At 35.4% G+C, this 27,592-nt stretch overlaps 1 protein-coding gene across 4 annotated transcripts; it reads left to right on the forward strand.

Annotated features, from left to right (window-relative positions):
- Positions 1–27,592, forward strand: LOC147383073 (myosin-9-like). 4 transcript variants are annotated; one of them, XM_086428655.1, is made up of 42 exons: positions 2–687; positions 3,357–3,485; positions 3,789–3,932; positions 4,028–4,173; positions 4,530–4,686; positions 4,823–4,881; positions 5,355–5,514; positions 5,635–5,784; positions 5,890–6,026; positions 6,114–6,260; positions 6,387–6,488; positions 6,583–6,640; positions 6,723–6,824; positions 7,635–7,672; positions 7,873–7,999; positions 8,078–8,248; positions 8,396–8,527; positions 8,619–8,728; positions 8,895–8,955; positions 9,653–9,830; positions 10,091–10,296; positions 10,390–10,509; positions 13,095–13,193; positions 13,483–13,692; positions 14,455–14,664; positions 15,426–15,635; positions 15,794–15,997; positions 16,156–16,365; positions 17,120–17,259; positions 22,782–22,896; positions 22,994–23,026; positions 23,126–23,380; positions 23,473–23,628; positions 23,721–23,927; positions 24,045–24,188; positions 24,443–24,513; positions 24,615–24,714; positions 25,259–25,315; positions 26,130–26,186; positions 26,281–26,361; positions 26,504–26,586; positions 27,212–27,590. In XM_086428655.1, the coding sequence occupies exons 1-42, from the start codon at positions 685–687 to the stop codon at positions 27,387–27,389; spliced, it is 5,457 nt and encodes a 1,818-aa protein (XP_086284781.1). In that variant the 5' UTR covers positions 2–684; the 3' UTR covers positions 27,390–27,590. The 4 variants fall into 4 exon arrangements, 3 of the variants coding, with proteins under 3 accessions (XP_086284780.1, XP_086284781.1, XP_086284782.1); XM_086428654.1 differs by lacking the exon at positions 24,443–24,513 and having other exon boundaries at positions 1–687; positions 24,514–24,714; positions 27,212–27,592; XR_015173690.1 differs by lacking the exons at positions 26,281–26,361; positions 26,504–26,586; positions 27,212–27,590 and having other exon boundaries at positions 1–687; positions 24,671–24,714; positions 26,130–26,149.

Consider the following 27,592-nt stretch of genomic DNA (forward strand, 5'->3'; position numbering starts at 1 on the left):
GAGACTCGAGACTCGAGACTCGAGACTCGAGAGGGAAAGCGAGAAGACTTAGTTAGCAACCACTAATATTCGCCAAATTGGACGAAACACACGAGAGAAAGAGTGAGAGAGAGCGAATTTCAAGGCATTTCGAAGGATGTCACCTCCACAGACTGAGCGACACGAAGACCAGATCCAAAAGAGAAGAAAAAATAACGACAATCAAATCAACAGAAAATTTCTCTGCCTGAAGTGTCTGTATCTTCTTTCAATTATAATAATATTCTCGATGGATTCCCTAAATCTGGACGTAAAAGATGTTCTTTGTCATGTAAATCGACTTATCTTGATGCAGTTTTGGTAAATTATCGAAGAAACTGTAGATTTGGATCCAGATTTTGTATGAACTGTTTAATGGAGTTGGTTTTTAGGCATTTTAACAGAAATATTGAGAAGAATTGACGAAATATGGCATTTTGTGAAGTGTTTCTCGATCAACGTAGTTGTCGTTAGTTCGATTCATGGAAAAAGCTAGATCCGTGATCTAAAAGCGTCAATTTTTATCCCAAGTGTCAAATGTGGGAGCTTTAGCTACATATTGTTTGATTTTGGGAGAAATTCGAATGGTTGGATCTTCAAAAAGGCCTTGTTTATAATGCAACAAAGAAATATTATGTAGCTGAACTTTGCAATCTGCAGTTTACAATGGTATGTGCACTTTGCTCATAGGTTTGCTATTGCTTCCTGTTGTAATTTGATCTCTTCGAGCTTACCATGCTGTGGATGCTTAAATTTTTAATATGTTTCTCTACAATTTGAATCAATCTCTCCATGTTTTGAATTTGTTTGGATGAATCTGTTCTTTCTCTACACTGGTGTGACTTCTCATGATTCTTCTTTTCGTCTCCCCTATTTACTTTGTTTGGTAGGTACAACTCAATGTTATAATAAAACAAAAAATACTTTTTTTTCTGTAAGTTCGGGAAGCGGCGATAAATAGGAATTGTTAGCATGAAACGCAAATATATGGCACATTCTCTTACTTTATTATACAAACTAAACATTTAATTTAATGTCTCTCTTTATAAAATTACAGTATCAGGATCTAAGTACAAAAAATGTTGTAAAATATAATTATTCTATATGGGTGTCAGTTGAATCATGGACAGAAGTTGTTGGTAAGAGCAAGAAGGGGAAGCAGGTCTGCTACCCTGAGTAGGAGATTCCTTCAAGAACACTTTGAATGAACACATCATTGTCTTATAATAACAAAAAAGAAGAAGTAAAAGATAGACCCAAGGAATAAATTAATTTTGTTTATCTAAACAATATTGTATAATTTAGAAATCTGGATAAAATATGTAGTGGCACTAAAATTGCAAATGAAGCTATGAAGGACCAAATTTCTGAAATACAAAATAGTGTTAATCTTGGAATAAAATTGTGAAGAAATTTCACATTACATGAATGCTGTTGTTGTTATTGGATTTTAGTTAGGGGCTTAGAGCAAGAAAGAAAAAAAAAATCATATCATTCGACTTGTAGTTGGCTCCAAAACAAATTGACGTGGCTTGTCCAACATGGTGTCCTTTTAATCTATTTGTTTGTTCAAACGCGACGATCGGTAATCAATGCCGGATGAAGCTGGAACTGGGAGGGCTATTGTTTCATTGATAGGAGTGTTGAAAGAAAAAAAAAAAAAAAATCAAGGGACCATAAACGAAACCGAGTAACCAGGTGTAAACTTAAATCGGGAAATCTGGAATGGCCCGAAGTAAGGATTCCAACTCTGCCATGAATGCAAAGAAGAATTACTAAGCCAAAACATTTAATGACGAGCTCAAAATATTGATTTCAATGTGTCATTGCATCACAATTGAGCTAATTTCTCTTGTACTAATAGTATGCAGGAATAAATGTTAGTTGTCTGACAAAATTCCTACTTAGTATTTGCATTAACTCAAGCATACTCTAGATTTCACTGATTGGGCAAACAACCAACCAAATGAACATATCCTTGGATTTACTTTTTTTAACTTCCAAGGTTTCAAATTTTGGTTTTGGTGTCTATTTTGGTTAGTTTGGAAACTAATACATTTTTCATTGAAATGATATACATTGAGATAAAAGAACAATAAGAAACGCTAGGAACTGACAAAACAGATATGAAAACTCACTAATAAGTCATTAAACTACAATAAACAACCAGATGGAGTGTGACAAGGAAGATCATAACATTCCGCTAGCCATTGGAGCAGGTATTTGAGAGCCCAATAGCCAAAACAATTATATTCTACATGGAGATGAGAATAATAATGTCATTCAAACTATGCAAACCTTAATGTGTAAGACACTTGCTTAAACTTAAAAATGTTAAATATTGCATTTTAACATGCATTACTATATATACTTTTTTTATTTTTTGCATATGTATGATTATAATTTTAAAATATCCAACTAATTAAAACATGGACAATTGTATACATGAGCTTATATAGACGTGTAAACACTTAAAATATATCAAATAAGATTATATATATATTTATGTAACTTCAAGAAAAAAATATTATTTTAGTCGAATTTTACCGTCCATAAAAATATTTCCACAAATTCTTGCAATTTTACTCCTGAAATTTGATTATTTTGGTCAAAATTCATTGTTGATCAAAATATTTTGTGAAATGAATTGTGATCTGATTTCCACCATAATATATACAAAAAGAAACTGTTGGTTAAATTTCATTTTGAGCCTTGTGGAAATGGAAATATTTTGGTATATTTTATGAAAAAATGTTGAATTTTAATACTATATTTACTTCTATATTGGAAATTAGTTATTCGTCGTCGTCAACAATGTACGATCTTTGATTTTCTTAAATGAAGTTGCAGAATTTCTTCACCTTTTTTAATGCGTTTCAGGCAAATAGTTTGGAGCAAATTTGTCTGGCCAGCTATTCTCTATTTGTTTTCAGTCAGATTGTTCTTTGGCAACGGCCATAGTGGTGAAGCCTTATTCCAAGAGAATGCTTAATCTTGATGTAGGACTCCACAAAGTTCTTAGGTCCCTAGACTGATAAATATTCAAAAATCAATAGAACTTGCAACACAACAAGACCAAAACGTCAATGAAATGTCAGTACATACTAATATGTACATTAAATAAGACAAGACACATGAGTTTCATGAATGAGAATGCATCAATAGGTGATAAAAGGTGCAAACATCGGAACATCATATCTATCATCAAATATTCTGATTGAAAAGTATATGTATCTTTGTGTATGCACATCTACAATTATTTTCACATCCATATTAACTCTGTCTGTCTCCTATCAGCCTTCTTCTCTGATATTTGCATGAAATCTAAATCGCTGCAGGGAACTTCAGTGAACATTATTGTGGGTTCTCATGTATGGGTTGAAGATGCAGAATTAGCTTGGATTGATGGAGAAGTGTCTAAGATTAATGGCGATGATGCTGAAATCCGGACTACTAATGGGAAAACGGTTGGTATGGTGCTTATGATGTTAAGTTTATATCTTCTCATGGGGTTACTTTTTAAATACACAGACAACTCACTCCCCCACCCAACCAAAATAATAATAATAATAATAATAATAAATAATAAATAATAATAATAAATAATAATAAAAAATTGCATGTAATGTCACTCCTGGGTATTAGTTACACTTACAGAGACTATAGGAATAATGTTCCGCTTGAAATTTTCAACCTTAAATATTATGGTTGTATATTAATCCCTTGGCATCACAGTATCATGACATCTTTTCAATTTTGATACTGTTCAGGTTGTTTCAAATTTATCAAAAATATATCCAAAGGATATGGAAGCTCCTGCTGGCGGAGTTGATGACATGACAAAGCTATCCTATTTGCATGAGCCTGGAGTTCTGCAGAATCTGGCAACTAGATATGAACACAAAGAAATCTATGTGAGCTTTTCTTCCTCTATTTTCTTAGTCAGTTGATGTCTGAAGCTATGGGCTGTACAATAATAGATATTCCTTTATCTTTGATACAATGGCAGACTTATACTGGAAAAATTCTTATTGCCATTAACCCATTCCAAAGATTGCCTCATCTATATGATGCTCACGTGATGGAACAATACAAGGGAGCACCATTTGGGGAGCTAAGCCCCCATGTTTTTGCACTTGCGGATGTTGCATACAGGTGATCTCATATTTTCATGTATATAGGTTTAAGCATGGTTTAAAATATCGTTTCGATTAATGGAAAAACTGATACGGTATCCGATAATACCTGATACATTCCCAAAACAGTTAAATGTTTCGGAGTCAATATTTCATACATGTCTTGGTTGATACCGATATGTATCGACCGATACATTCTGATATTTTAAACCGTAGGTTTAAGTATGGAGGCGGGGTTTGATCCCAGGTCTGTGGTACTATTGCACATGGACTTTAACACCCACTGAGGTGTGGCACCTTCATTTTACAGGGTACATATTGCTTTCTTGAAGGATGAATGCACGTAATTCGTGGAAATGGTTTCAATGAAAACAGGGCAATGATCAATGAGGGGAAAAGTAACTCCATTCTTGTTAGTGGTGAAAGTGGAGCTGGTAAAACTGAGACTACTAAAATGCTCATGCGTTATCTTGCCTATATGGGTGGTCGTGTTGCAACTGAAGGACGAACTGTCGAACAACAAGTTCTAGAAGTAAGATGGATTATCTAGCCCCGGTTCAAATTAAAGATGATTCTCAATTTGATTCCTTGTTCTTATCGAGTGGTTATTCCTTCAGTTTGTAACCTCTCATGAAATTGATATTTAGTGCTAACTGATGTTATTGCAGTCAAACCCAGTTCTTGAAGCATTCGGCAATGCTAAAACTGTTAGAAATAACAATTCCAGGTGAGATACTGTTCAGACTTCTAGGTGTACCACGAGATCAGATGTTATGTTTCTCCACATTTACCTCAGTGTATCATTGAAATTTGATTTTAGAGATGACTCGTGGACTGTCTCACACTCATTTCCCACTTTTTATCTATCTAACACAGATATTTCTCCTATTTTCATTTTGTGGGTTTCTTGAATTTCTGATGATCATATTTTTTATTTTATTATGTCTTGACACTGTACGTGGTTATACTCTTAGTATTGCCAATTAGACAGCCAACCTATTTGCTGATGGTGTGAATTGGAAGGTTTTGTACATCAGAATCTTTCCCTTTGCTTCCCATCTTCTTATTAATATGAAATCCTTCTTTCTGAAAAAGAGGGATAATTACTACATAAACACCTAGACTTCATTTTTCTTGAAAGAGTCAATTCCTGAAATTTACGTGATCTGTAATTGATGCTCATAAATGTGTCTGTTGCAGCCGTTTTGGTAAATTTGTTGAGATCCAATTTGATAAATATGGAAGGATATCAGGGGCAGCCATCAGAACATATCTTCTTGAAAGATCTCGTGTTTGCCAAATTTCTGACCCTGAACGCAACTACCATTGTTTTTACCTTCTTTGTGCGGCGCCACCAGAAGTAAGTGTCCTGTTGGAATAATAGCTATTAACTATATGTTTCATTTTCTTCGTACATGTCCCTTGACTACAGGACTTAATTAAGATTTTTTTACAGTCAATTATGTTTAAATCTTGCCAGGAAATTGAGAAGTATAAGTTGGGAAACCCCAAATCATTTCATTATCTTAATCAATCAAATTGCTATGAGCTGGTTGGTGTAAGTGATGCTCAAGATTATCTCGCCACTCGTAGAGCTATGGATATCGTCGGGATAAGTGAGAAAGAGCAGGTATAGCCTCGGCTATGATCTTGAAGCATGTAAACTACATGTGTTTAACTTCTTTATATAACTGGGAAGAATTATTTCCCTCACTTAAGTACTTTCTACTCTCAGGATGCAATTTTTAGAGTTGTTGCTGCAATTCTTCATCTTGGTAATATCGATTTTGCCAAGGGGGAAGAAATCGATTCATCAGTTCTAAAAGATGACAAATCCAAGTTCCATCTCCAAATGACAGCAGAACTTCTCATGTACGACTGGAGCCCCAACGTTACCTCACAAATTTATTTTGTTGCCTACATGGTCTCCAGTAAATGTTGATTTTATCATTATTTCAGGTGTGATCCTCAGGCCTTGGAAGACGCATTATGTAAACGTGTGATGATAACCCCAGAGGAGGTTATTAAGAGAAGTCTTGATCCTCTTGGTGCAACAGTTAGCAGGGATGGTTTGGCAAAAACAATATATTCTTGCTTATTTGACTGGTAAGGCACCATTAGTATGGGAGAAATGTTATGAGGTTTTTTCCATTACTTTCTAACTCCATGAGTAGCACAGAATAGAATGAGCTTCCACATGATGTTAAGGGTTCATAATTTCTATTATTACAGGTTGGTGGACAAAATTAATTCCTCAATTGGACAAGATCCTAACTCAAAGTCTCTGATTGGGGTCCTTGACATATATGGTTTTGAGAGCTTTAAGACTAACAGGTAACCATTGATAAAAAAGGCAAACTAATATCTAACATGGAATTTATCACATCTAGCTCACTTTGACTAAGTTTGTATATTTGATGTTACACAGTTTTGAACAGTTTTGTATTAATTTTACAAACGAGAAACTTCAACAACATTTCAACCAGGTAAGGTATTGGATCGTGTTTGGTAAATTCAACATTAGCTTGATCTTTATCTCATTCTAAAATTGTACATGATGTCACTCAGCACGTGTTCAAGATGGAGCAGGAAGAATACACGAAGGAGCAAATTGACTGGAGCTATATAGAATTTGTTGATAACCAAGATGTCCTGGATCTTATTGAAAAGGTTTTTTTGCCCTTTGTCCTTCACTTTTTAGCCCTTAATTTGGAAATAATGAATCATTTTAGTCTATTTCTAGTGAATTATAGAGTGGAATGGCTTAAAATATTATTCAGTTGTATTATTAAATTGTAGTGGTTTTTCCCATGGTCTTAGGTTCAAACCCCTTGAACCCCTTCTTATACTAATATGCTACTGTTAACCACTAACCCTACCAAGCAAAATATATATATGTGTGTGTGTGTGGGTGTGTGTGTGCGCGTGCGCGTGCGAGCGTGCGTGCTTGTTTACAGTGCTAGTCAATTTTAATGTTAAATAAATGACAAAATGCATATACCAGAGAAACGGCTAAGTTGCTTTGGATTAAATTTATCTGATTAAGTCAATCTATTTTGTTAGTGATCTCATAATTTGTATAGTTCTCTGAGTTGATATATTTTTCTATTGAAATCTGCATGAAATATATTAGTTTTCTGAGTCATGCACCAATTAGGTTTACTTCTAATAAGAACGCGTGAGTTTATTCTTAGTTGATTCCCTGAGTTCTAAATCTACTAATAAAGCTTGCAACTATGGTGTGATAATCTCTATATTGCGGCAAGCCATCAATTCTAGCTCAATGTAATCTTTACAATGATGAAAAACTTATTGCCCTGGTTTTGTTTTAATGAATTTTGGCTTGTTGTTAGTTTATATATTAGTTATTAAGATATGAAGTTCTGAATGATTTTTTTCTATGTAGCATTTTAGGATCCCTAATCTAAAGGTAGATACTGCTTCTTGCACAGATCTTAACTTACATTGTTCCTTTTGCAGAAACCTGGTGGAATCATTGCTCTCCTCGATGAAGCTTGGTATGACAATGTTTCTTACCGTTTCCTAGTATTTAGTTCTCTCCTTTTACTGGGAATGATCTAGCTGCATCAGGAGTTATATTTTAGAAAAGATTTAATTCCCATCAAAATTATTTGGGAAAATGCTGGAACTAAGCTTCTTTTTAATGCTGATGCGATTTTCCCGCTGTCATTCATATATCTTCTTTTTTTGCTTCCAGCATGTTTCCAAAGTCAACACCTGAAACATTGTGTCAGAAGCTTTATCAGACATTCAAAGTTCACAAGCGCTTTATCAAGCCAAAATTGTCTGTTACAGACTTTACCATTGCACATTATGCAGGAGAGGTGAGTTCAATTCCTAGTACTAAGTGTTCCATAATGCGAGTTTTCTTTGCACTTGAATATTTTGATTCTCCTTTTCAGGTCTTATATCAATCTAGTCTATTTCTAGACAAAAACAAGGACTATGTTGTTCTTGAACATCAAGACATGTTGAATGCTTCCAAATGTTCTTTTGTAGCAGGCCTGTTCCCTCCACCTCCTGAGGAGACAACAAAATCTTCGAAGTTTTCTTCTATTGGTTCTCGTTTTAAGGTATCTTTTTGAATGTGATAATGGGTTTTATCTTAAAGTAGGCTACAACCAATGAAAGATCTTAAAACATGTAACTTGTCATGTCCCATTGATATGTTATTTGCTCATTCTACTGGGGTGGACTTTATTATGATCTAATTGATGCAGATACAACTACAGCAGTTGATGGAAACTTTAAATTCAACAGAACCTCACTACATTAGATGTGTGAAACCAAACAATCTTCTAAAACCTGCCATTTTTGAGAATGTCAACATCATGCATCAATTGCGCTGCGGTGTGAGTACAAATTGAAATCGTACAATGCCTTTAACCTATATATAACCAGGTAACCATTTTAATTGGTGTTTTGCCTGTAATTTCCTTGCAGGGTGTTCTAGAGGCAATTAGAATCAGTTGTGCTGGATATCCTACTCGCCGGACATTTCACGAATTCCTTCTACGTTTTGGTATTCTAGCTCCAGAGGTTCTGCAAATGATGTAAGAACCCTCTCTTTGCTTTACTAGCAAAACAAATAAAAGATTGTTGTACTTTGTTAGGAATTAGTTTGGTATTTCCTGTTTGTGTTTGCTAAATGCCTAAATGTACTTCGTTAGATGTGAATGTTCTTGTTCTTTTTCTTGACTTTCTCGCATTTCTGCACAGAAATGATGAAAAGGTTGCATGCAAAAAGATTTTGGAGAAGAAGGGGCTTGCAGGGTTTCAGGTAATGCTAGGACTGCATTTATCGCTTGTATACACTTAGAATAACAATCATAAGTTTCTAACTCTGTCAAACTATATGTTAAATTAGGCTTCACTCCTCTATGATAATGTCTAATCTAATTTGAATATGCTTTGCTACTAATACAAACTGGTGCACATGTAACCAAGACACTCCATTTTCTCAGAAGTTGCCATTTGGGTACCCTATTGTACTTCTGTTTTCTATGCATGCTGACAAGCTTTTGCAAATAACCTTAGTTTACTCATATATTTTCTTTTACCTATTTTTGGGTATTGTGCACATGATTTTAATGTATATCAGCTTATATAAGTATCTTCTTTCTATATTATACACATGACCTGAACTAAGTATTTTAGAAAATATATGAAGTCACATGCCATGACTGAAGATGTCTCCAGGAGAGTCGAATGACAGTAGTTAGATAAGGCATAGATAACGGCATCGATGATGATATGTTTCAAAATATGAAATAATCTTTACGGACGTGTTGGTGAATTGGTTTGTGGGCTGTGTATTTGACATTTTGTATCAATTTGCAACATTGATAGTGTGCTTCTCATTACATAGCAAGGAGAATTTTTTCTTTCTTTCTTTTTGATGAATTCTCATAAATCTAGTTACATTTTGTGAATGTAAATGCTTTCACTTATTGAAAGGATCACCAAATGGTTTGCAGATTGGCAAATCAAAGGTTTTCTTAAGGGCTGGTCAGATGGCAGAGTTAGATGCACAGAGAGCAGAGGTGCTCAGCAATGCAGCCAAATGTATTCAGCGGAAAATACGAACATATATTGCTAGAAAACATTTTATCACATTACGGAAAGCAACTATTCAAGTGCAGGCCTTATGTAGAGGTAGCCCATCCAAAACTTTTAAAGTATGGATTACATGTACTGCTATTTAAGAAATTATTATTATTTTGGTCTGCTCTTTAAATTTTGTAGGCTGACACACTTATTAGGACATGTTTATGATCTTTTACATAGCCCTATGCCTATCCTGTTATTTTTCTAGTAGCAACTGAGAAAGCACTGCAGGGAATTTGTTATCTGCTTGCCTCTATTTTTCTCATTTAGTTTTAAATTTTTTACTTTTTTTCTGAAATGGTTCGTAGGAAGGCTGGCCTGCAATCTGTACGAACAAATGAGGAGGTCAGCGGCTGCTGTGAAAATTCAAAAGAATTTGCGTAGATACCTAGCCAGAAAGGATTATACTCGGCTCCGGTTGTCTGTGCTTGTCTTGCAGATGGGTTTAAGGGCAATGGCTGCTCGTAATGAATTTAAATTCAGGAAGCAAAATAAAGCAGCAATCATTATTCAAGTAATTAACTCGGGGCTACCATATATAACTTCAAAAAAATCATTTTTTTACTATGTATTCAAAGGTTTGTTTTCTTCCTAAACAAAATTGCAGGCCAAGTGGCGTTGTCATAGGGAATCTTCATACTACAAGAAGCTCAGGAGGGCATCCATTGTTTCTCAATGTAGATGGAAGGGAAGAATTGGCAGGAGAGAGCTTAGGAAGCTCAAAATGGTCAGTATCAGTATTAGTGTTCTAGCGAAGTTACGGTATTTAATTCATTTATTAGAATACTGTGATGCCATCAATTTTTGAAAAACCAGTTACTTTATACCTATACGGTATACGAAATGACAAGCATGAAATTGGCGAGGGAATATAAATATCAGTTGCTAGCTCAACTAGAGGGCTAATTCAGCTCCCCATGTGTGACACATGGTGCTGAAAATTTGCTCATGAAACAATCTTGCATATATAATGGTAATTTTTTCTGGTTTATTGTTATGCAAGTTTGGCATAATACATAAGCTATTGCTGGGCACAAACCGGACAAGAGTTGTGCGCAGCCTTAAAATGTTGATATTTACTTGTCAAAAAAAAAAAAAAAAGTTCTCATATCGATGTGTGTGTATACAGAAAAATATTCAACACTGTCATCATCGAAGCCTTGTCCCAAAAATTTGGAGATGGCTGAAGAATCTTGTTCCTCCATTCAATTCTGTTTAAAGACATATCTTTTGTTACTTCAAGTCTGTATGTTCTTTCTAGCTGGGGCTGTTATGTAACACATGGCTTTACCCATCTCAGTGTCTTTCCCTTAGTTTGCTCAACATTCAGCTCCATAATGTATAGCCATCCTTACTGTCATCTTATAAAACTTTTGTGTTATAAAGTAGTTCTGTTTTGTTTTCCTTTCCCTTTTCACTTTTTACAAGGTATGTCTTTTCGACCTCCTTTCTCCTTTTGATAGTATTTCTTTTGTTCATAAAAAATATGTATGTATCTTTAGCATCTTTATCAAACAATAAAGCTTTATACCACCAGCCATTTGGGCTTGCCTGCTCAAAGTTCATCATGTAGTCAACACTATCTAGGGTCATATCTTTCATTACATCATGTTCTTCAAATCTTTCCTCAGGGCCTTCTTCATCTTTTGTGGCCTTCTCTTGTGCTATTAGAGCTTTCAACATTGGCTTGAATGCATCTTGTCATGGGTGCCGTCAATGGTCTTCGTCGTACATGAAAAATTATCTAGTGGACTTGTCTTTAGTTTTACTCTTATTGGGATTTGGAGCTACTCATAGGTTTCTCGCATGCACTCATTTTAACTTTCATATTTTTGATGATTTTCTTCTTGTCTTGGCCAAAATCATTCTATATTTTCTTGATTGCCAATATTCAGTACCATTAAGCATAGTAAATCTTATGGTTTCCATATAAAATTCTCTTTCTTCTAAATGATGCGTCAATGGCATAATGCTTTAGAAGCATGTGTCATTCCAATTACCCAACTCAAATTTTATAAGCAACATCATCCTCAAATTTTCCCTCTTTTAGTATAATCCAACAAAGTAAAGAAAAGGAACACTTTGGGGGTATGGTTGTCAATGGATTGGATTCAGATCGGATTAGGATGGATCATGATTCATGAACTAATCTGATAACAGTGGATCCTGCCCATTCCTGTAAGATTTATCAGATCCCAAAACCCAACCCAATCCAATAATAAAACCACACTAAACCAACCAATAATGGTCGGAATGGGTCCGAATTGTGTGTGTATATATAATAACGTTTACACTATATATGGATAGGTATGGTGGTTAATCTGCTACCCATTGTGCCTGACCGAACTAGCTCCTTCAGAATTATGTGATTTCAACTCCACTTAGGAGACCTGCCAGTCATGGGTTTGAACCCATGACCACCTATTTGGGTGTTTACGCACCAACCGTCTTACCTATGGTTGGTGTTGTGCAATATGTATGTACATACTTACACATATACTATCTTGGGTCATTATCAGATTAAAGCTTGGTTGATCAAGAACTGATGCAATATATTATTGGATTGTAACCTTCTTGGTTTGGTAATAATTGGATCCCAAAACGTCACTCTAGACCCAACATTATTGGATTGAATCCGGGTCTAATATGATCCATTGACATCCCTACTTTGGGCTTCACCTGTCCATCAATCTTAATTTTCGCCTCATGTCCGTGGATCTGTTAACAAAGTTGCATAGAACCCCTAGATTCCAAAGTATTCCTCCATAGTTCCAGTTTTACATTTTATCATTTTTTTTTTTGTCTCATCAACTAATAAGGTGTCATCTGCAAAAACAGCCAAGAATCTCCTCTTGAAGCTAATTCATCCATAAATAGCCAATAAATATTTTATAATCTTAAAAGTAGTAAAATGACTATATCTCCCTTTCTGCACATAACTACATAAATAACTTCTAAATAGACTCTATATTCTAACAGTTTGCAACAAATATGTTGTGTTTGAAATGCACCTAATCTGCATACCTCATGTTGAAATCTTCTTCTTGTAAGATAGATGGAATGTTCTTTCAGTCATGATTTCAAGATGGTCTACCATACTTAATTTGCAACAAACATTGCATATTTAATAGGTTCTCTTCACTGGTTAAGAAGTACACATGTCTCTTGTCTTGGCGAATCCATTTGTCAACCAAAAGTTTCACTCAAGCTTCAAATAGTAACCATATGTTTTTCAGTTTTGCATCCACATTTATATCCTCATATCTTGCTGCCAACGTTGACTGTGTAATGTACATTTACAATATTGAGCAGGCTGCACGAGAAACAGGCGCACTTAAAGAAGCAAAGGATAAGCTTGAAAAAATGGTGGAAGAGCTCACATCGCGTTTGCAGTTGGAAAAACGTTTAAGGGTAATATTAATGTTCTGCATATAGCCATTTTTTTCTTGTGCAAGATATTATTAATAATTGATATATTCCTAGTTTGCAAGAAATGCAGACCCAGGCCTTCCATCCACCAGCACGATTCCTGTGCTATAGTGCCAAGGGTAGATTGGCAGTTGATTCATGCATTGGATAATCATTTGCTTCACCCCTCCTTCAATTCTTCGTTATTCTGGCCCTATTGAGTGAGGAGAGTTTGTATTTCATATTTTTTACTATTAGCCTCTTATGGAGGTTTTAAATAAATGACATGCAGATTGACTTGGAGGATGCAAAGGGACAATTGCAGAATTCTTTGCTATCCATGCAAATCAAAGTTGATGAAACAAATGCATTGCTTGTCATGGAACGCGAAGCTGCACGTAAGGCTATTGAAGAAGCACCTCCCGTAATCAAAGAAATCCAAGTTCTTGTCCAAGATACTGAAACGATTGATTCTCTAACAGCAGAAGTGGAAAGGTTAAAGGTAATTGTAACACCCCAGGCCCACTACAATACAATATTGTTCACTTTGGGCCGAAGCCCCCACAACTTAAAAATGCGTCGTATCATGTAGTGTCTGGTTTATCCTTATAGCCCAGATTTTGAACGTTATCTTATCCGATGTGAGATTAATCACACTCCTCCCTGTTATTCAACCCTGCAACTGTGGTGGCTCCACTTCGATCTCACGCGGTCTCCGTGGTCCTTTCCACATCCAGCCAGTGGCACACTGGCGAGGTCGTGACAACCTCCCCACCAAACAGGAAGAGTCGTCCTCGGCTCTGATACCATTTTTAATGCCCCCAAGCCCACACAATACGATATTGTTCGCTTTCGATTGAAGCCTGTACAACTTTTAAACGTGTCGTATCGTGTAGGATTTGGTTTATCCTTGTAGCCTAGGCTTTGAATGTTCTCCTGCCTGATGTGTGACTAATCACACTCCTCCCTACTATTCCACCTCACAACTGTGGCGGCTCCACTTCAACCTCACATGGTCTCTGCAACCCTTTCCATGTCCAGTGAATGGTGCACCAGCTAGGTCATGACAGTAATTCTTTTCAATCCTATTTATCATACAATGGTTAACCAATGGTAGATTGGCAGTTGATTCATACAATGGATAATCATTTGCTTCACCCCTCTTTCAATTCTTATTATTCTTGCTATATAGAGTGAGGAGAATTTGTATTTCATATTTTTTACTATTGGTCTCTTATGGAGGTTTTAAATAAATGACATGCAGACTGACTTGGAGGAGGCAAAAAGACAATCGCAGAATTCTTTGCAATCTATGCAAAAAAAAGTTGATGAAACAAATGCATTGCTTGTCATGGAACGCGAAGCTGCACGTAAGGCTATTGAAGAAGCACCTCCTGTAATCAAAGAAACCCAAGTTCTTGTCCAAGATACTGAAACGATTGATTCTCTAACAGCAGAAGTGGAAAGGTTAAAGGTAATTGTAATGCCCTAGGCCCACTACAATACAATATTGTTCACTTTGGCCCGAAGCCCCCATAACTTAAAAATGCGTCGTATCATGTAGTGTCTGGTTTATCCTTATAGCCCAGATTTTAAACGTTATCTTGTCCAATGTGAGATTAATCACACTCCTCCCTGTTATTCCACCCTGCAACTGTGGTGGCTCCACTTCGATCTCACGCGATCTCCGTGGTCCTTTCCACATACAACCAGTGGCACACCGGCGAGGTCATGACAACCTCCCCATCAAACAGGAAGAGTCATCCTCGGCTTTGATACCATTTTTAATGCCCCAAGCCCAAGCAATACGATATTGTTTGCTTTCAGTTGAAGCCCACACAACTTTTAAATGTGTCATATCGTGTAGGATTTGGTTTATCCTTGTAGCCCAGGCTTTGAATGTTCTCCTGCCCGATGTGTGACTAATCACACTTCTCCTTACTATTCCACCCCACAACTATGGTGGCTCCACTTCAACCTCACACAGTCTCTGCAACCCTTTCCATGTCCAGTGAATGGCGCACCAGCTAGGTCATGACAGTAATTCTGTTCAATCCTATTTATCATACAATGGATAACCAATGGTAGATTGGCAGTTGATTCATACAATGGATAACCATTTGCTTCACCCCTCCTTCAATTCTTATTATTCTTGCCATATAGAGTGAGGAGAGTTTGTATTTCATATTTTTTACTATTGGTCTCTTATGGAGGTTTTAAATAAATGACTTGCAGACTGACTTGGAGGAGGCAAAAAGACAATCGCAGAATTCTTTGCAATCTATGCAAAAAAAAGTTGATGAAACAAATGCATTGCTTATCAAGGAACGGGAAGCTGCACGCAAGGCTATTGAAGAAGCACCTCCTGTAATCAAAGAAACCCAAGTTCTTGTCCAAGATACTGAAATGATTAATTCCCTTACAGCAGAAGTGGAAAGATTGAAGGTAATTCTGTTCAATCCTATTAGTCATACAGTGGATAACCATTTGCTTCACCCCTTCTTCAATTCTTCATTATTTTGGCCCTATTGAGTAAGGAGAGTTTGTATTTCATATTTTTGACTATTGGCCTCTTATGGAGGTTCTAAGTAAATGACATGCAGACTGACTTGGAGGAGGCAAAAGGACAATTGCAGAATTCTTTGCAATCTATGCAAAACAATGTTGATGAAACCAATGCATTGCTTGTCAAGGAACGGGAAGCTGCACGTAAGGCTATTGAAAAAGCACCTCCTGTAATCAAAGAAGTTCTGGTCCAAGATACTGAACTGATTAGTTCTCTAACAGCAGAAGTGGAAAGTTTGAAGGTAATTTTTTTCAATCCTACTTATCATACAAAGGATAACTATTTGCTTCACCCCTCCTTCAATTCCTCATTATTCTGGGCCTATTGAGTGAGGAGTGTTTGTATTTCATATTTTTGACTGTTGGCCTCTCATGGAGGTTTTAAATAAATGACATGCAGACTGACTTGGAGGAGGCAAAAGGACAATTGCAGAATTCCTTGCAATCTATGCAAAACAAAGTTGATGAAACTAATGCATTGCTCATCAAGGAACAGGAAGCTGCACGTAAGGCTATTGAAGAAGCACCTCCTGTAATCAAAGAAATCCAAGTTCTTGTCCAAGATACTGAAACGGTTAATTCTCTAATGGCAGAAGTGGAAAGGTTGAAGGTAATTCTGTTCAATCCTATTAATCATACCTGCATTTTTCTCACCTTTGAGATATCCATTTCCTGGGAATTGGAGTACTCCATATTTCACCAACTGAAGAAATGGTCTTTACATATTGCCTTTTAAAAACTCAAAAGTCATTACAGCATTCAAGAATTAACACATAACCTAAAGTATGTATGATGTTACCTGTACATAAAATAAGTTCTGAAGGCCTGTTTAGATGTAGCCCTATAATGAGAAAAGAGATTGTTCAGTTGGAAATTTCCTTTTAATTGGTGCATTTGGACAGCATAGTTGACCAAGTGCCACTTGGGAAATTGATATTCTAACTCCTAGAGTGAATATGTCCAGAATCTTTTGATTTGATTGACTTGATAGTAGTTAGATTTTAGATGAATGCTTATAAGGCATAGTTGAACATAATATCAATCAATTATATTGCTTCTGACAAGGCATGTACAAGCAAGCAAAGCATGAATGGAAATTTCACTTTGTTTTTTTTTTACAAAGGTCGGTTAAGCCTGTTTCTAATGAGATCAGTAACTTGGTGCTGGAGGGAATTGAACCCAGCTCTATAGTATCAATGCCCATAGACTTTACCTACTAAGCTAGCTGGCACCTGCAGATTTTTTTCTCTTCACTTTTTTATATATGTTGGGATGTGTTATCTGACTTATCTCTATAAACGATCTTTCTAGCACAGTTTTGTCATCTTATTTTTGTTAAATTGACCCTTCTTTATGCACCACAGGACTTGTTCCAATCGGAAAAGCAAAGAGCTGATGATTTTGAAATGAAATTTGCCAAAGCCCAAGACTCTAATGAAGAAAAATGTCAGAAGTTACAAGAACCAGACGGAAAAGTTCGTCAACTTCAGGAGTCTTTGAACAGGTAGTGCCCTTTAAGAATGTTCTGAGCTAATATCATTACTTTTCAGGTAAACCAGACTTTATCCTTGATGTTGTTAGATATGGTTTCTTTAACTTTCTTAACAAAGTCTAAGCATTATTGGCCCTAAAGTAGGTTGGATAAGCCAATGCATGGCCATGACGTCCTTGGAACCTCTTCCTGAGTAAAATATTTGTATTACTGTCCAGAATACTGGATCTATTATGAATGGTCTGTTGATTTGTCATAGCAAACATTCCCAACCTTACATAATGCTTTCCAGACAAGAATTCACAATATGGGTTTAATCATATGTTCATATGCATGACCTTAGTCTGCACAGAAGTAAGGATTGGACACAAAAGTATTGGCTCTGAAAAGATCATCAAAAATTTAAAATTAAAAAAAAAAAATCAGGTGAGTTTCCTCACAACGATATGTGAGTTAATCTGTGATTACATCTTATAAGTTCAAATATAAAATACTTAAGATATATTAGTACATCAATCAATCTAAGGAAAAGAAAGGGAAATTTTTAAATAAAAATGTCTATACATCAAATGTACAGTGTCCAAGTTTTCACATAACCATTCATAACCAAAATAAGTTTATATCATCAATAATCTCCCTTATGCTAGGGGATGAAGCTGGTTGAATTTCTGTCTTGCTGCACAACATTTATTTAATGTTGCTTGGTGAAAAAGCCTATCTCCTGAGATTTTTACTTGAATGGGCAACATATTTGCGGGTGCCCCCTAGTTGAACATTTTGTCCCATCCCTTTTAGGATTTTTTCATTTGTTGGGGGTGCAAACCCATAGCAGATGCACCTGTGGTAGCAGGAATCTTCTACCTAGTGAGCCGCTCCCACTTCGAAATCCTGCTTTTAGTCATAAAATAGTATGATGCTCCCGCTTAAAACAGAGTAGCTTCTTAGATCTTTTCGGAACTAAGGATGCATCTCTCTCTCTAGCCATGCTACCTATGATTACTTGGTGACCCCACATTCATTGCTATGGAAAGGTAGAATATGTATGTAATTTTGTCATTTGGTTTACTGGGTCTTTGATTCATGAGAATATTTTAGCTACCATTAGAAATTCCTCATTGAACCTCACAAACCATGCCCTAGGATATCACTTCAAATTAAAGGCCATCTTTAATTTGCAAGCTTGTTATCTTCCCTTGAGGTAATCTCCCTTGAACAAAGAGTCGTAGCCACGTAAACCTCTTTGTGCAACTCCCCTTGGGAATTATTTTTCTTAACGTCCAATTGATGCAAGACCACAAGTTTAGCATCAATTAGCAAGATCACATTGATCTAAGTCTTTAATTTATAGTTCGTACCCCCTATTCTCTTCCTTCTTTACAGAATCACAAGTTCCCTAGTCATGTTTTACTCAACTCATTTTTTTCCTCAATCATTTTTTTCTCTGTTGGAAGTTTGGAACTATACCTCATGAATTGGAATTAAGATCAGAAATAGATAGAAGAATTAAAAACCTTGTATGAAGGATAAAAATCAACATCCATGCCTTATCTCAATTGTTTCATGTGATTCTCGATTCCAATATGACGTGTAGGGAGTAGTGATAGGATGTAGCAAATTAGTCAACCCAACCTCCTTGCTTTATTTTTATTAAATATTTGCTAGTGATTACAATTACCTAAATTGAGATTAAGTTAATAGAATTCCCACCAAGTCATCTGGTTAATAAGATATATGATCAAGTGTGTCTCAAGATGATTCAGTGCTTCTTAGACCAAGTTTCAAAGCTAAAAATGATTTTGTGTACCACATCAAACTTGAGTGCAACTTTAGGGCTCATTGATATAGATGACCCGATTGATACTACTTCCACCATCCTTGGTCCCACTTTCTAGCTCCAACTCCAACTCCTGCCGTCATTCCTTCCCTTACTCCTAATGTTCTCCGCCAGAAAGTTCAGGATCTTTTGCCATTCAAGGGTTCAAGTTAGTTTAGTCGTCATTATGTCATTTTCACTCAATATTTTGGCTTTTGATGCATCTCATCCCATTAATATATATAAAGTAGTTGGTTGGTATGCATAAGAGAATTCAAATGAGATCCTAGCACAATCATCAAGAATTTCTCACTAATAATAGTACGGAAGTCAATACTTTCTTTGTTGAATTCTTCATATTTTTCCATGGCAATAAATGAATTTAATTATGTGCTACAATTGTTATTGGTCTTATTTTAGTAGGGAAACTTGTTAACTATATTCTGTTATTTTCTTGTGAATATTGCGTTGTGTAGGACCTGATACCTGGGAAAGTGATCTGGAGGGGGCATTCGACGATTTTTATTTATGGATTTTGCTCCAGTTTGTTATATTACTAGTTTGAAGTTCCTTCTAGTTTAGATTTTAGCTAAATAAAATGTAGTAGCTTTGGCATCATAAGCTAGGTCACCCACAATCTAGGTTATTATCTATGCTTCATTATAATAGTTAATGGAAAATTTTGATAATAGTAAACTTGATCATTTATGTAGTTCATTTAACTTCTTGGTTAATAACTATTCTTATTTACCATGTCCTTGAGTCCTCTTAATTTGTACTCCTTTTGACTTGATTCTTAGTTATCTTTTTTCCTTCCATTCTCTTGTCTTTTGATTTTAGAGGGGATGGTTCTTCTAGTTTGTGCTTTAGATGATTGTACCATCATGCATGGTCGTAGTGTATGCCCTCAAAATCTCAGGTTGTGTTACCTAGTGGGAGTGGTGCCTATTCAATTTAGCAAGAAGCTTAAAGCCCATTGTTCTAGATCCATGACTAAGTATAATTCATTGAGCTCAAACAAAGAGTCTTCACAATCTTTTGCTTTTGCCCAATACATGCTTTCAAAATGGAATCATTTATGAAAATCATCACGTGGTGGAAACCATATGTATTGCCTTAGCTGAGTAAGTTACCTAGTTTCTTTTAGGGCAACACAACTATTATTTAATAAATCGAATTCATTCACTTTCTTTTTTTCCTGTTTTTTTTTTTTGCTGGCTAAGTTGGAATTGAACCCACGACCTCAAAGTTGCTTTGCAATGTGTCAGACCAACTGGGCTTAGAATTCATTTACTTATTTATGGAAGCATGTTCCCTTACTTCAAGTTAAATAAGTTAACTACTTTGTGATTTGTCCATTTGCATGCACTTTACCTATTCACTGTCACAACAAAATATTTAAAATTTATTGAACCATCTACTACGTCTGTTTTTCTTGGATATGAAGTAGGACAAAAAGTTTTTAAATTAATGGACTCTTTTAGGAGAATTATTGTCTAAACAACTTCATATTTATTCATAACAAATAACTAAAATAGTTTTAATATGCCAAGTGTTTCAATTATTACATTTTTATTGTTTGTTCTTGTATTCTCGAATTCTCCATGTAATGCTACATGGTCCTTGTTAGTCCGTTATTGTAACCCCCCCCCCCCCCCCCCTACACAAGTACCAGTGGAAGGTCCGCATAAAGCAACATCGTCGTCTAATTCTCCTTCATCAACTTTGTATCCTTCTCTTTGTCTTCTATCTTCGGTAAGTCTTCGCCATTTGAATTAAATCTTAGTTCTACCGAATGGACAATCTATTTTCTATTACTTATTTGTCTTGTTCTCCTTTAGATTCTAGGTTTGTCCATACATCATTCAACATGGCATTGAGAAACTGTATTGGAAGGAAACCATGGTTGGAGAGCTAAGGGTTGTTTAGCACAATCTCATCACTATATTAATGAAACATTTTCTTACTAAAAAGCTTTAAACATCTCAATTTTGTTACCATTAGGACACTTACTCAATTAACCGAGTGAGTTACACCAAACTACAAACATGGTGTGGATCGATTATTGGATTCTTTGTATTGATTCATCTATTTTGTTCATGGATGAATAAAATAGTTTTACTCTAATTTAAGTTAGTTTAGGATTTTTTTAGTAGACTTTGGTCTTAGTAGAAAACTATACTTTTTTCTAGATATTTAAATTCCAACTCATACTAGTTTTTTTTTTCTTCCGATTAGTGTAAAATTTCAATAAACTATGGAAGCGAATATAACCAACAAACCTAAGGAGTCCTACCTAGATCTAGCAAAATGAAGAGAAAAAAAACCAACAAAATACGAAGCGTTACCGCATCTTATCCTGACAATCTCTCGCCTAAAAATAAAATCCTCAAAAAATAAGCTCCTAAATTCTTTGAACAACTTGGTCCAAAATAAAATGAATCCTAAATTCCTTTCCATTAAACATATGTTTGCTCTTCTCTTTCTAGATGCCTCAACAAATCAGAAACCGCAAAAGGAAGAGAAAAATAAAATAAAATAAAAATTAAGGCATTGCTACATCTTGTCCTAACACGGTCTCCCTATTGAAAAGAAATTCTCAAAAAGGAAGTTCCTAAATTCTTTGAACAACTTGCTCCAAAACAAAATGAGCCCTAAAATACTGATTATGACTTTACTATTTGAAAGTTCCTTTCCATCAAATATGTGTTTGCTCTTCTCTTTCTAGATGCCTCAAATAAAGCACAAATGAATGTACACTCCATAGAATTTTCTTACAGTATCTAAAAGCTATGGATTGCAAACTTTGGCAGAGAGAGGGACACGAGAATAGCAAATCAAACAGCTCAAAAGGCGAATAAAATTGGACCAAAACAAAATTACAATGGATCAAAATATGATAAACAGACTTGCTATCAATTTTACATGAGGAACACAAATTTTCTATAACAGTAGGAAATGAATTTATGAAAAGATTGAGAATTATTCATTTTGGCAATGAATTATTAAGGATGTCAAGTTTCTTCAGAGAAAGCCTTTTTATTGTTATATATTACATTTTTATAAACAAAGGGGTATCCAATACCCAACACGCAATTGAGATATTTGTTGTTTCTGTTCCTAGACCTCCTATTTCAGTATTGGATCCAGAACCACTGTGTATGGTAGGTTCCTTGACACACATTCTTGGATCGTAAGGTTTCTTTTAATCCTCAAGGATATACTATTAGTTGGAGGACTGATTTGGTGAAATTTGCTTATCAAACTGATGATTGAGTTGCAAAGAGTCCTCTTGAAAATAATGTAAATCAACTTGAGATATGCTTCAGATCCAACTCTCTACTAAAAACTTGCCGACAGTGTTGTATTGTGCAATGAAATGACGATATTTTACTATATATTCCGTGAAGGCACATTAGACTGCCAACTCTTCTGTATTCCTAGTCTTCTACTTCCCCATCGGAGCTGATTAGTTTGCCTGATGCCAGCTGACAGGTTGTCCTAATTCATGTCGCCTGATTAGCAGTTGGTGTATTTCTTGGGTGCATATCCCAAGGAAGTGCAAGAAATAGGAACAAGTTTTAAGTTTTTTATTGCGGCTATGTACAAACTACAAATTGATGTCATCAACTTGCAACATTGAATTTAGCTTTGCCAATCACTCTTCTCAATGTCTTCTTTACATTTAATGGAATACTCATACTTTTGAAATTGAAATTAGGCTCGAAGAGAAGCTTACCAATTTAGAGTCAGAGAATCAAGTTCTCCGTCAGCAAGCTCTGTCCATGGCACCAAAGAAGAGGTTCCTCTCTGGACGCTCTAAATCAAACATTCTGGTACTCCTAACAAAGCATCTTTTGGTTGAATTGTGCATTAAGAGTTTTAACCCGAAAATTTTTGTAGCTAATATTTATGTTGTCTGATATTTGACAGAGGAGTACCGAAAGCAGTGCAAAACTAACTGTAGTAAGTAAAAGTACTCAACATTATAGTATATATGTAGACTAACTATCAAATTGTGCTTCTGACATTGTCGAATTTTGATCATTTACGAAAATGTTTTAGGATCCACAAACTGCTTCATCAACCCCAAAGGACCTTTCTGAAGTTGAAGAGAAACCACAAAAATCACTCCATGAGAAACAGCAGGAGAATCAAGACTTGCTCATTAGGTGTATTGCACAGCACCTAGGCTTCTCAAGGAGCAGACCCATTGCTGCCTGTATCACATACAAATGCCTTCTCCAGTGGGGATCTTTTGAATTAGAGCGGACCAATATTTTTGACCGGATTATTCAGACAATCGGGCATGCTATTGAGGTTTATTTATTTATTTTCCTTCTTTTTAAAAACAAAAAAACAAATCGTAGGTTTTTTTTGAACTTAAATGTTTTTTTTTTTAATTTTTGAAGACCCAGGAAAACAATATGGTCTTGGCCTATTGGTTGTCCAATACCGCTATGCTGTTGTTGCTACTCCAGCGCACACTAAAAGGGAGTGGTGCAGCTGTCGTGGCTCCACAATACCGTCGATCATCATCAGTTACATTATTTGGGAGGATGACCCAAGTAAGCATGAATTTCTTTTGTTTATGTTGTTTTCATACTTCTAAGGAAACCCACCATTCTTCCGATCCACTTTATGAATTTTTTCCTTGTAGAGTTTTCGGGGAAGTCCACAAGGTGTTGATCTTTCTTTTGTCAATTACGGGTTGATCGGTGGAGTAGATACCATGCACCAAGTCGAAGCCAAATACCCTGCTTTACTTTTCAAACAACAACTTACAGCATATGTAGAAAAGATATATGGAATGATCATAGATAATTTTAAGAAAGAAATTTCTCCATTGCTTGGGTTCTGTATTCAGGTATTAAACCCCTAACTTATGAGTGACTTTTTGTTTACAACTCTAATGGTTTCATATTATCTTTGTTGTTAACATAATCTTCCTTCTCACTGTGCTTTTGTGGCTTGGATTGTGTAGGCACCAAGAAAAACCAGAGCAAGCTTAGTTAAGGGACCAGCCCCTTCAATATCAAATAGTGCAGCCCAGCAAGATTTGATTGCTCACTGGCGAGAGATTGTTACCAGCCTAGGAAATTTCTTGAATACTCTCAAATTCAATCAAGTTAGTGGACTACTGTTTTTGTTGTTTCTTCTTTATGTTTTGTCTTGTTCATTTTCAAATGTTAAAAGCATGAGCTGGAGCCATAGTTTTACTCTGATGGTCTCAATCTATCTATAGTAGGTGTCTGGGGTGAGTTTGGCTTTAATTAGCTGAATTATAATTAAAGTCTCAAATTTTTTTTTACTTGTTATATTTTATTATATTTTGTTAGTTTTTATTCTCATATAATATTTTGCGTACCTTGCTATTCTTAGGTGCCACCATTTCTAGTCCGCATGGTGTTCACACAAATATTTTTTTTCATCAATGTGCAATTATTCAACAGGTACGGCAACAAATGGCATTTGTTTGTGTTTGGATGTTTTGGAGAAATTGTACAGTGTACAAAAATTGTTTCTTATGGTCATGTCCTCTTTCTGGCTTCAGCCTTCTATTAAGACGAGAGTGCTGCTCGTATGCTAATGGTGAATTTGTCAAGGCAGGGTTGGCTGAACTGGAGTATTGGTGTTATAAGGCAACTGATGAGGTAACCATTTATATAATAAAACAGTGGAGTCCATACTCTACCCATTTTATTCCCATTCCTCTTCACTCCCTTCAACTTTATTGTCTTTTTGCCTCTCCCCCTTCAATAATATCCCTCCAATTTTACTATCTTTCCTCTTTTACCCCCTTTTTCAATATTACCCCTCTAACTTTACCATATTTCCCCTTTTACCTGTTTAACCCCAAAGAGGATCGGCACGGGCAAACTCTAGTCTTTATAATAAGTTACAATGATGGACCTCACTATGCTACAGTTTTCTGGGGGTGTAAAGATTGAGACAAATGAGTGGGGTCCACACAATCCCACTTTATTGCCTTTCCTCTCCCCCCCTTCAACTTTATTTTTTTTCCTCGTCTCCCCCTTTTTCAATAATACCCCTCTAACTTTACTGTCTTCCCTTTTTTACCCCTTTGAACCGCAAAGAGGATGCTAGTGCCACAGGCACGGGCAAGCTATAGTATTTCAATATCGTATTTCCTTATCTTTCATTTATTTTTTTTAAACATATATATACAATATGCAGTATGTCGGGTCAGCTTGGGAGGAGCTCAAGCACATCAGACAAGCTATTGGGTTCCTGGTACTTCTTTTCTGTTCATTTCCTTTACCTTCCATAATGTTTTTTATATGCATTACCGTAAGCAAGGTATTAAATTTCTATTTCGGTGTAAGACATTAAAATGAAGGAACTATTAAGTATTACATTCATGTGTTATTATATATCTTTTATTTTTGAATAAGTATGAATATGAATAAATTGCTAATGTGTCCAACTATTTGAAACATGGCTGATTGTATGCTTGCTTATATAAATGTATTAATATTCTAAGAATACATTTACATTAAAATAAAATGATATTGATTACTAACTAATCATAATTCATTTAAACTACCGGATGAATGTTATATGCAATTCTTATTAGTAAATACTATGTGCAATTTACAAGTTCTTTCTAAAAGCAATTATAAGTTTAAAAAAAAAAAGAATATTTCGGTCAAAATTTAATATTCATCGAAATATTTCCACCGAAATATTGCACTTTTATACCTAAAATCTGATAATTTCGGTCAAAATTCACCATTCATCGAAATATTTCGTGCAATGAATATTGATTTCCACCGAAATATATACAAAAAAGAAACTGGCGGTTAAATTTCGTGTCAGGACTTGTGGAAATGGAAATATTTCATGGAAATATGTCAAAATTTAATACTATGACCTTAAGTAGTGCAAAGTGGTCCAGAACAGAAGAAAGAAGAGATATTTAATTCAGAAGAGAAAAAAAAAAAAGCATTGTTGAAAATAATGGAAAACCTACCATTTTAGATTGATAAATAAGTTGGAAAATGGGAAAATTCCTCATTGATATATATATTTTTTATTCTTGTTTCAGGTCATAGATCATAAGCCAAAGAAGACACTCGATGAAATAATTCATGACCTTTGTCCAGTGAGTAGCCCTTTTTAAGAGTGCCAAGATAATTTTTACTTCTCCCTAACCATCTTTGTTTGGGTCTCAACCAGCTTCAACTTTCCATCAACAGGTGCTCAGTGTACAGCAGCTGTACCGAATTAGTACAATGTACTGGGATGCCTCGTATGAAACCACTTCTTTGTCCTCAGATGTAATTTATTTTCAATCCAAATTCTCAAATCTCAATCTTGTCTTGGAATATCACTTTAAATAATGGGTTATGATAATATTTTGAGCCGTCAGGAGCGAGCATTTTTATGTACCTAACCATGGTATGTGATGTCTCTGTTTAGGTTATTTCCAACTTAAGGGTGTTGATGACTGAAGATTCAAACAATGCTGTTAGCAGTTCTTTCCTGTTAGACGACGATTCAAGGTTAGACAAAGACTTAAATCAATTATCTGGTTTTGTGTTCTATTCATGATTGCCTTTTATTTCAGATGGGATCAGTTTCCTCTAATGTATAACTTTATCAAACTCTTCCAAACCTCAATCACTTGTAGAATATATTTCAAAAATATATATTTTTTTGGTTATAATCTAGATTTTAAATTTTATAATCACCAAACTCGTTTTATATTCGTACCATGGTTTTAATTCTCATCCGAGACCGAGACGACTTGTCCGAGCTGTTTTGGTACCGTCCACCAACAAGACAAGTTGACAAGTCGTCTCAAAGACATGGTTTGTTCTAATTCTAAGGCATATTTTTAAATCTCGTCCGAGACAAGACGTCAAAACGAGTTTTAAAACCATGATTCAAACAAACATCGGTTGACCCAAGTTGAGATTGTGGGAAAGTTGGCCAATTGGATTTTGTTTTTCTTTTTTTTTTTATATCAAGTGATTGAGGTGCCCGATTCACATCGGGCATTTCGTCCGGTCCTGGAAGAGTTGGTCAAGTTTTAAAACAATGGACTATTCTGCATTTATTTTCTGTATTTCATGGAAATACTATGATATGTTGATTAGTGACCGCTTTCTGTTATTCATCGTGCAGCATACCATTTTCAATCGACGACATATCAAAGTCAATTGAGCAGATTGACATCTCTAACATAGAACCACCGCCACTCATTCGTGAGAATTCAGGCTTTACATTTTTGTTGCCGCGTGTTGAGAAAGGGCAGAACCAGAGAGTTACATTTGCAGAGGCCCGAACTAATAGTATGAAATAAAATTAGGAAAATTACGAAGAATAATGTATACATTTCTTTATAATAAAAGTCATATTATATATTTACTGTAAAGGAAGAACTAAGAACTAAGGTTAGATCATTTATAAACCAAAGGTAACAATGTCTAAACTGCCAATCTTAAATTTGTTAAAAGGTAACAATGTCTAGAGAGTTTTGAATTAGCCACTTTGAATCTCAAACTT

This window comes from Akebia trifoliata, chromosome 16 (genome assembly GCF_017979445.1).
Source record: "Akebia trifoliata isolate Shusen 1 chromosome 16, ASM1797944v1, whole genome shotgun sequence".
Taxonomy (NCBI): domain Eukaryota; kingdom Viridiplantae; phylum Streptophyta; class Magnoliopsida; order Ranunculales; family Lardizabalaceae; genus Akebia; species Akebia trifoliata.

What these genes read in the sequence shown, in the direction of transcription:
- LOC147383073 (XM_086428654.1), top strand. An exon ending in GAGAGCTTTAAGACTAACAG is followed by an intron (nt 6,489 to 6,582) that starts GTAACCATTGAT and finishes GATGTTACACAG; the next exon opens with TTTTGAACAGTTTTGTATTA. An exon ending in TATTTGGGAGGATGACCCAA is followed by an intron (nt 23,629 to 23,720) that starts GTAAGCATGAAT and finishes TTTTCCTTGTAG; the next exon opens with AGTTTTCGGGGAAGTCCACA.